Genomic DNA, 10,000 nt, shown 5'->3' with positions numbered 1-10,000 from the left:
CCAGTTTGAACACAGGGAATATTTATGTGCAACCTAGAAGAACTGTTTCTTAGACAGTCATTTCCGAAACGTAGGTGAAAATAAAAGAAGTTATGATCTCCAGTCGTCTCTCTGTCTTGTTTATTATTAAACTTGAGCTCAACAGGAGCGAAAATCCTACAAGATATATGAGTGTGTGTGTGTGTGTGTTTGTGTATGTGTTTGCGTGTGAACCCGCACACTTGCTAGGGTAATTTTACAATGCTTTTAGTGTCACCTAGAAAGCATCACTGGTAACAAGCAGCTCTTATATTCATAAATTAATTGTTTTTTTTTTACTTACATATGTTCTAACACTGCTATCCTGTTATGGCAAAATCTTAAGGGTACAGTTTCAGTGCTTCCAAAAACGATGTTTTTAGAGGTCCGGTTTCCTGTTGTGGCAGCATGCCAGCTCACAGCTTTCTTCAGCATTTCATCTTCACTTTTTTCCCACTTTTTTTTCCTTTTAGAATCGGAGACTTCTGGTGTACAATAGTTTCTGTTAATGACTTGACAGCTACACTATCACCACGAACATATTGATAACATAATCAGAATCCAAAACACAAGTTTTGACGTGGGTGGCAGGTCCCACTTATTCCTCCCTATTGTGGTCGCTATTTTTATTCAGCTTCTGGCTTTTCCTGACTTAAATAATTTATTTTTACAGGAGGCTACCTTTCCTGACTTAACCTCCCCATATATTCTTGCTTGATACTGGCACTGAGTTGGGGTGGTTTGTCCTTCCTTCTTCATGGCTAGGTTTGATGGCAGATACCATTTCTTAAATATATTGTCAAGTGGGTAACCGTGATGCCACCCATTGGTTATCTTGAATCTTTGATTCAGGCTCAAAAATTAAAAAGCTAATTTTAATTTTTCAGATGGCTCACTGATAACTTATGATGTCAGCTAAAATCATTTGCCTTGACCCAGCACTTATGCCTAGTCATGGCTGTCTTTTGGAAAGTGAGATGTCTGTCATCCAAAACATTGTGATGAATTGACTTCCTGCTGTTCATCGTTGGATATCCTGGGCGTGGGTTGTCCTCTGTAGTGTCCCTGCCCTGTTTGAATGTCTTAAATTCAGTTGTCACTTCTTAATGATAAAATGGGAGGGGATATTCTTATCAAGTTTGGTAACCTTGTCTTTGTTGATTTCCTTTATATCATACCCTTTTGTCACAGATATAAAGCTATGAAACCAGTTGCATTTTTATCCATTTCTATGCATATTTGGCTTACACCTAGTGAAGTTCATAGAGCCTCATCCAAATTTTGAAAATCTACTTTTCTTTCTTCAGTATGCCGAGGACAGTTTGACTGACTTAAATAGATAGTGATCAGTTGAGCTTTGTAGAACATTGGATAAAAACGTGGGCCTAATTCTTGCTGATGCCTGATGGAACTGCAGAAGCAGCAATTATTTATCAACTGTTTAGTGGAATAATCTAGACTTCAACGTTTGAGTGTCTATGTATTGTATGTGTATACCTAGATACATTATATGTATACAGTGGTCCCATCCCCGTATTTGCAGGGGATGCATACCAGACCCCCCAATGAATAGTTAGAACCCACAAATAGTGGGAACACCTATAAAAATGCTTTTAAACCTCTTACTTTGTTAGATGAAACTCAAGAGAAACCCACCACAAATTTTTATACCTGGTTTTTTCAATAGTTTTGTCACAAAAAGTGCATTTTATGATAAATTGATAAAAAAACAGGAATTTGTGGATATTTCTTGGAGAAAAATACTGCCAATAGGTGAATTTTCAGCGAATAATGCGGGAAAATGTTAAAGAGAAAAATCCGCAAATATGAGAGTCCGCGAATCTGGAGAGCGCAAATATGGGGGTCCACTCTATGTATATATATATATATATATATATATATATATATATATATATATATATATATATATATATATATATATATATATATATATACAGTGGTCCCCCGTATTCGTGGGGGATGTGTACCAGACCCCCCCCTCGTGAATAGTTAGAACCCGCGAATGTTTGGAACCCCTATAAAAAGGCTAAAAACAGCCTATTTTGTTAGTTAAAACTCAAGAAAAACCACAAAAAGTGCATTTTATGATGAAATTGATAAAAAAAACCCAGGAATTTGTGGATATTTCTCATAGAAAAATACCAAGAATGTGCGAATTTTCCGTGAATAATGCGGGGAAACGTTCCCGAGAGAAATCCGCGAATGCGTGAGTCCGCGAATCCGGAGAACGCAAATACAGGAGGCGCACTGTATATATCATCATCATCATCATCATCATCATCATCATCATCATCATCATATCCTATCGCACCATTGTTTTACCCATTGGAGTACTGTTTCATTTGCTGTTCTTAGATCCATGTTCAAACAAGTGGGCCCTAGTGGGCAACTACACAAGATGTGATCGATATTTTGGATTGGTCCCCTGCAGGGGCATTCAGAAAAAGGATATATAAAATACATATATAAGTAACATCGTCATGACATACCTTTATAATATGTAATTTTAATGCCCTGTGGTTTATCTTAAAGCATTTTTGCATTGCCCTATGACATATGCTAACAGCACATTAATAAATGATCATGCATTCAAGTCTAATTCATTAGTATATGCATGTGTTCCTTCTTTTTTGTATTTGAAATTATGAGAGAAATTAGACACTTGAGTTGGCCATAATGTTGGAAAAACAGTAAAATATCGTTTCATTCAATAAACAAATTTTTTTTTTTTGCGACACACTAAGTCAGTTTTGTGATAAAGAATGTGGATGCAAGCACTGTGACATAAATTAGCATTTTTTCTTTCCATTTATGTGATATTTCCTGACATCAAGATGTGTTGTTGTATTATGATACTGTATTTTATTTTTGTGTGTGTTTACTGAATGTATGTGAATTGTATGTGTGTATACTTTTCTCTTTGACCCAAACCTTCCTCTCACCATGTACTATGGTCAGGGAACAAAAGACTGCCCATAGTGGTGTTTTTTTTTATTTGCACTAAAATTTAAAATTCCTTTTTTCTCTTTATCACCTAATTTAATTTTGTACAAAGCTACATGAAGATGATTAGTTACTCCATAATTTATTTTTATGTCACTAACAGTAATCTTACACTGCTTCTTGTTGCGTCATAGTTTACAGTATTTTTAGGTTGCAATATGCTAGACATGTGCTTGTATATCCTATCAAGTGATATAGTCTGATGGTATGTATTGTTCAGTAGTGGTCTTTATAAAAATATTCCTTAAGTGCAATCGTGGCTTTGGTTAAATATTTTTCTGAATTAATTCTCCTAACCCACATTAGTACGTGTTTAAACAGCTTGAGAACAGCAGTAATTAGATTAAGAATTGGTTTCCTGTAGTACCTCTGTTAGATATTTAGGACTTGATGGAATAACTCTTCTCTGATGTGTGCTGAACTCTTGAGAGTTACAGTAGTGTTTAGTGTACGTACCTTGAAGAAAGGTAACTTGCAACCAGCATCCCTGTGCAACATATTTCAGACATGTGCTCCCTTACTACTTCCCTGTACATCAGTAGTGTATGATGTAATCTAGCTTGACGAAAGTGCATTCATTTCTATATTTTGTAGACTTGGTAGCTTTATACCTAGTAGTGACTGCACCCTACCTTCTTTTTCATTGCTTCCCTGTTTCCTGGGCTTTCCATCTTTCATATCTGCTCACCCTTGCGTGTGTCTATCCGCTGACACCTTTTGTACCTTACTTTATTAATACATATTGTTTATGAGGTAGAAATTAGTTTTGTCCTCCCACCTTCATTAGCTAAATTCTAAAACACCCAGTTTCATAATAACTAAGGCCTTAATAGTATTTTCTTAAATGGCCAACCGTTTTGAAAAATAGTGATATATTTTAATAATGTGAAGAGATTTTATTAATGCCGTCATTTGATGGATACATTGTTGATCATTATAACTGTAAGCTCATTTGCGTTAAATATTTCTTTGTATTTTAAAAGATTCAAAGTAAAACATTAATGATTTAATGTTGATAGGACTTGGGTGTAGATTTAATAGTGTGGGTGGTGGTGAATGGGCTCTCTCCCACTCACCTTGTGGGTGTTTTCTCCCTCAGCTATGGACCCAGTGCCTCCCAACGGCCCGTGTGGCAAAAGCCAAGCTTCCTCCTCTAGTCTTGGGGATGGAGGCTTGGGCACTGCCCCTTCATCCTCCCTCTCTCCACCTTCCTCCTCCACTGGCTCTCCATCGGCCGCTCACCCGAGCCTCTCCACTGCTAAGCTCCTCAATGCCGTTACGTTCGAGACTATCGACTCTGGCACTGACAAAGACGATGAGTTCACAGAGTCCTCAATGTCACCTTGCAAATCCACACTTCTAGCCACATCTGCCTCTGAAACTGTAGACTCTGGTATTGGCAATGATGAGATTGGTGTTGAAACTAATATGTCCAAATATCTTGGTAAAAGTGATGATCCCAAAAGTTTTTTAAGTGATTCTTTAATTGACAATGACTCTTCTGGATCATCTTTTAGATTTAGTTTTAAAAAAAATGCTGAACTGACCTCCCCAGAAAGTGGTGAAAAGCCGTACTCATGGAACTCTGTAAACAGTGTCTCAAACTATGCAACATCCCAACCTAGTCCCACCGTTATGCTTGTTACTACAAAATTTGCTTCATTATCAGTATCTTCTCCAGATAAAGAAACAACTTTTAAGAAAGACTCGCCTGAAGTCTCAAGTCCAAGTGCCGCACCCTCCTCAGGGATCTTTAACATCAAACTTTTAAAAGAAAACCTTTTACGAGAAAGTGAGGGGTTGGATCCTTTACAACCTTCACCTAATCTGGAGGATTCGTCTTCCACGTGCAGTTACATAACACTCTCTGGTTCCAGTGGCTTTTTCTCAAAGTCAAATGCTACTGATGATGTGCCGTCCCCAAAGACCTCACCCACTGTTGAACCAGAATATTCAGCAGAGGTCAATGGTGATGTAGTACCAAGCACCTTCAGTTTCCTAAGATCTCCTGCGCATACTGAGACTAGTTTAACATCACTGACATCCCAAGAAGTGACATCTGAAACTTCGCAGCCAGATGGTGGTGGAAAAAGTTTTGGTCTCACTCGATTTTCCTTTCTTACAAAAGCATACCTTCCTCCAATGGATGATGATGCTTCTGCTGAGGAAAATGATGGGGTAACAACAGCACTTGAGTCTTTGCCATCCTCCGAGAAATCTGTCTCGTCGCCTTTATCAGGATATACTTTCTCTTTCTCGAGGACTAGCGAAGCTTCCAGTACTACGTTAACAGGTGCCACAATAACACCTCTTGTCTCCAGCACCACTGCTACTACTACGTCCCCACCTCGTGAAAGGTCAAGATTCTTTTCTTTCCTTAATGCGAGACAATCTCCTACTTCAGAGTCACCGTCTTCAACCCCTGTCTCTCTAAATGATAAATTGTCTCCCCCTGGAAGTAAACTGAAGCTCAACCTTGATGATACTGTTCAAATTTGTGATAAAGAAAGTAGTGAAAAGTCTGATAAACTTCTTACAGAAAATATTAGCAAAGGGGCCACAGAGATGAATCAGTCAGGAGAGGAAACGAAAGGTAACCACAAGCCCCTATGGACCTCACTTTGTTCGAATGTTTCCTTGCTAAGTCATATTGTCAGTTTTTTACTTGACTGAATAACATTCGAGCATTGTGTTGTACCTGTACCTTTTAAGTAGAAAAGGCTGTAACTATGTAAGCGATATTGTACCTTTAGTTTGGCTCTAATCGTGCCATGGGTCAGTAAGTCATAGAATTGTTTTTGTTCCTGTAGTCCGGCCTTATAGTAAATATGTTGAAAATAGAGTGAGAAATTCCTAGCTGGTAAGAATTGACAAAGATATATATATATTATATATATAATATATATATATATATATATCTATATATATATATATATATATAGATAGATATATTACTATATGTAGATATATATATATATATGATTATATCGATATGCAAATATGGTAAAAAAATATTTTGGTCAGTAGCACTCTTGAAAGGTAAAGGAAACATCAATAATTATGTGAACGTTTTTCGCCAATGAAAGCTAAAATTTTTCAAAATATTCCAGAATCAGCACGCCAAGTATTTCTTGATTTTATTTGTTTTTTGGCTCTTATTTTGAGTTTCCTGAGTTTTTCTTAGATTTACATCGGAGATTAGGTAGGCTTAGGTAATTTCTTCAGTAGAGGTGTATGTGAAAGGTAAGGGAAAGAGCATGACCTCCGGCCTGACTGATTCCCTTGCAGACATGGAGGAGACGGAAGCACAGGAACTGCAGAGGAAACTGGAGGTTCTCAACCATCTAATGGACCAAGAACGTGGAATGTCTGGGCCCAGCAGACACCCTCAACATCCCCTCCTGTGTGAGTGTGTATGGATGTATGGATATGTGTGTGAACATCATTAAATTTGCACATATTTTTAGGTACTCTTTTGTTTGTGGCCCTTTACCTCTGTGTCTGTGTTTGTCTGCTAGAGGTGAGAGGAAATGGTGTGTTATGAAAGAAGGTCATATATGTGGTATTGTTTTCTTTGTTTTCTTACCGGTAATGTTTAAATTAACATTTTTCTTCTCTGTAGATGTTGTTATATGAGGTTATTTAGATTTATAAATGTTTTATCCCAGCGTATTTCTCTGTCATTAATTAGGGGATATTAAAGGTTTCACCAAAGTGAATCAAATTAACTTTGTGGCACTTCTTTCCCCATGTTTGTTTCATAAGGGAATAATAATGTAAATCCTGCAAATGTAATATTTCTGTGAATGATTTGTCGAACGAAGAATTTAAATTTAAGAATTGTATTTATTTAAAAACTTTTAGATTACCTATTTTATCTCTGCTAAATGCCAGTAGGGTGCATGTTAGTCTAACTTTGTCATTTTTAAAAGCATATGGGTGTGTGTTGAATGATAAGAATATATTAACTTTTCAACTCTGGAATTTGATGCTTCGAATGAAAAAGCTGTTGCAAAAGTATGAAAGCTTCCATGAGGATGGTGAGGGATTGCTTTGTATATTTCCTTGGCACATCTCTGCTTTACTGGTTTACAGACACTTTCTATCTTGATGGATATTATATTGTACGTTTGAAGTTTGCCATTGCAAATTCATGGTATCGTTTACTCTTTGATTGTCTAGTTTATTAATATCGCTCATAATGTTCAAGAATTTTTCTTCTTGGCCAAGCAATCACCTGATATGTAAGTTGTGTAGTATTTGTTACTGTTCGTTTGTTTCTTTCTTTCTTTATTTCTCTTCTGAACATTCTGTTTGATATTTGGTAATGATGCAGGCAAGTTCTTATTTTGTATTTTTGTTATTGCTTCTTATTGATAATGCTGTTCTTGACTAATATTTTGAAAAGTTTTGCTCCTGTTTAAATAAATATTTGTAATGAATCCAGTGTATTTTAAAGAAATCTTATGCTAGAGGCTTGAAAATATTAGATCTATGATATATCCAAATGTAATGCATATTTGACCATAGTATATGTGTGTACATTTAAAGTTACCACGTTCTAAATTTTATTTGCTTTTTCTTTTCCGTCCTGGAATCCATTAGCCGGGATGTCTGAGGATAGTGATTATACCAGCGACCACAATTACCCAGTGGGTCAACATCCTAACTCCTCGGCATCACAGTTCCTATCTGTAGCTAATCAACTGGCCACACCACAGAGGTCCTTGGAGACTAGTCGCGAAAACTCCTATGAAAGGGACGATGGTGTGCAGTATAGTGGAACACAGGAAAACTATGGTGAAGGGTATGATGCAGTACCATCTACGGACAAAAGTTACAGGGACCATGATGACGACAGCTACACTCAGGAGCACAACAGAAAGAATGAAGGATACAGCCATTCTGTAGGGTTTGACGACGACCTCTCCTACAACAGTCGACCAAACAACAGGAAAGATTATAGGTGCAGTTATGTTTGAGTGTTGTGTTATATGTTATACAACCTTTCAAGCCACAATTAGAAGCTTTCTATCCTAGCTTATTAGTTGATTTTCTCTTTTTTTTTTTTGTTACTTAATCTGCCTAGAACAAAAGGAACTGCCTGAGATTCCATTAGCATCAGATATCTCAATGAAACATCATAATAAACTTTGATATTTTAGATAATGACAGGAGGAATTAAACAAGTAGTCTTGGTATGGAACGTATCTCTTGAGTCTCATGTATTTATGTTGTGGTACTTCTTCATCGCGTGTTACCGTTTACCTTGTCCAATTGATCATTTTATAAGCTTGGTACTATATGTGTTGAAAATAGTGGGGTTACTCTGTGTTGGCCATTCCTAATTTTTACAGTATATATATCTGCTTTTAATTTATAAAAAAATATCAAGCATTAGCATCCCGTGTATAGGCACCAATTACTACATAAAATTAGTGATACTGTAACTTATAAAAGCACAGTATAAAAGCAGTCTTTTTATTCGTGGAATTCTAAAAAGATTTCTCATATACTTCTCTGCAAAATCTTCTGATTGATACCAGAAATTGTGTTTGTGTAATTTAGAAATTCGAAGCAAGTATAATCTATGCAGATGCCCTACTTTTATCTTTTGAATATGTACTATGAAGTTTCATGTCAAATTTTTCTTCTTTCCCTTTATTTTGATTATAAATTTTTAAAAATTTTATAATGGCACAATACTTCCACTTAGCAGAAAAGCATAAGTTTAATGTCATATTTCCAGTCAGAAAGGACTAGGATGTAGTATATTCAATTTTATTATATATGAATTTATATTTTTTATGTGTACATGTATGTTCTTATATACTGTACATATATGCTGATAGTATTGATGCATTGCATATAGATATAGGCAATTGCATTTGCTTAACACCTTATTAATAGATTTGGGCATCTGCTGCAAAGTTTGTGGCAGATATGTTAACTCTAGCGCCATAATTAAGTGTTATATTTTGGCTTAGGCACTATAGCCCTTTCTTTTAATGCTTAGGCTGTACCAAAGCCTGCATACCAAGGGTTTTCATTGGTTTTGTTTTTGAAGTCTTATACATGGAACTATGTTTAAGTTCACTTGTTATTTAGTTTAGTTTTGTAATTTTAATTTTTTTTTTACTTTTAACAGTTCATTTATTTTATAATTGGTAGTTTTGTTCATTATTTGGTTTCAACTCTGCTTTGTATTTATTCCATAAAAGATCATTCAGATTCACAGCCCTCAGATCCTTTGGCTTATTTGGTATGAAAAAGTACTTGTTAAGGATAAGTAAGAACAAAGGGGAAAAGAACGTACAATACTGTATTCCTTTTCCTAGTACAGAAGTGAGTTCCAGAAGATCTATATTTTCTGGTTCCCCATTAGTATTTTACAGTGATAAAACCTTGAGGACTAGGAACCTAGCGCTGTTAAAGATCAACTGAGGTTTCAATTGACTTTTCCTGAAATGGTCACAAAATGCTTCTCTATTGTTTGGAGGCTGTTACCAATAGGTCTTTTTCTTCTTCTTAATCCTCCTCTTTTCAGATGATACCCAAGTTGGGATTACTGTTTGTAATGAGCCTTTTCCATGCATTTCCAACACAGATTAAAGGGCATTTTGTTTGGTAGACTTTAATTTAATGGTATTATTATTATTCAGAAGATGAACCCTGTTCACATGGAACAAGCCTACAAGGGCCATTGACTTGAAATTCTAGCTTCTACACAGCATGGAGTTCGTAAGAAAGAAGTAATAGAAAGTAATAGGAAATATAGAGAGAAGAGATCAGTTATTAGAAAAGAAATAATAATTTAACAAGGATAATTGTATTAGGGTAGCAATGCATTAAACCTTTGCTTGAATTTCTGATGTCCCAGTCACACAACGTCCTCAGGGAGACTTCAAAGTGCTGCTGTTCAGTAATCCGGTCATTCACGGCAGGAAAAGAAGATCAA

General features: G+C 36.0%; 1 protein-coding gene across 1 annotated transcript in view; it reads left to right on the top strand.

The window, feature by feature from the left end:
• Positions 1-10,000, top strand: part of LOC135220749 (phorbol ester/diacylglycerol-binding protein unc-13-like) — a 1,290,517-nt gene that overhangs the window by 550,843 nt on the left and 729,674 nt on the right. The window contains 3 exon segments of the mRNA XM_064258201.1: positions 4,142-5,635; positions 6,331-6,447; positions 7,648-8,008. Of these exon segments, the coding sequence (XP_064114271.1) occupies positions 4,142-5,635; positions 6,331-6,447; positions 7,648-8,008 (1,972 nt within the window).

This window comes from Macrobrachium nipponense, chromosome 2 (genome assembly GCF_015104395.2).
Source record: "Macrobrachium nipponense isolate FS-2020 chromosome 2, ASM1510439v2, whole genome shotgun sequence".
Taxonomy (NCBI): Eukaryota; Metazoa; Arthropoda; class Malacostraca; order Decapoda; family Palaemonidae; genus Macrobrachium; species Macrobrachium nipponense.
Note: the sequence above shows the minus strand (reverse complement) of the source record. Positions and strands in the feature narration are given on the sequence as shown.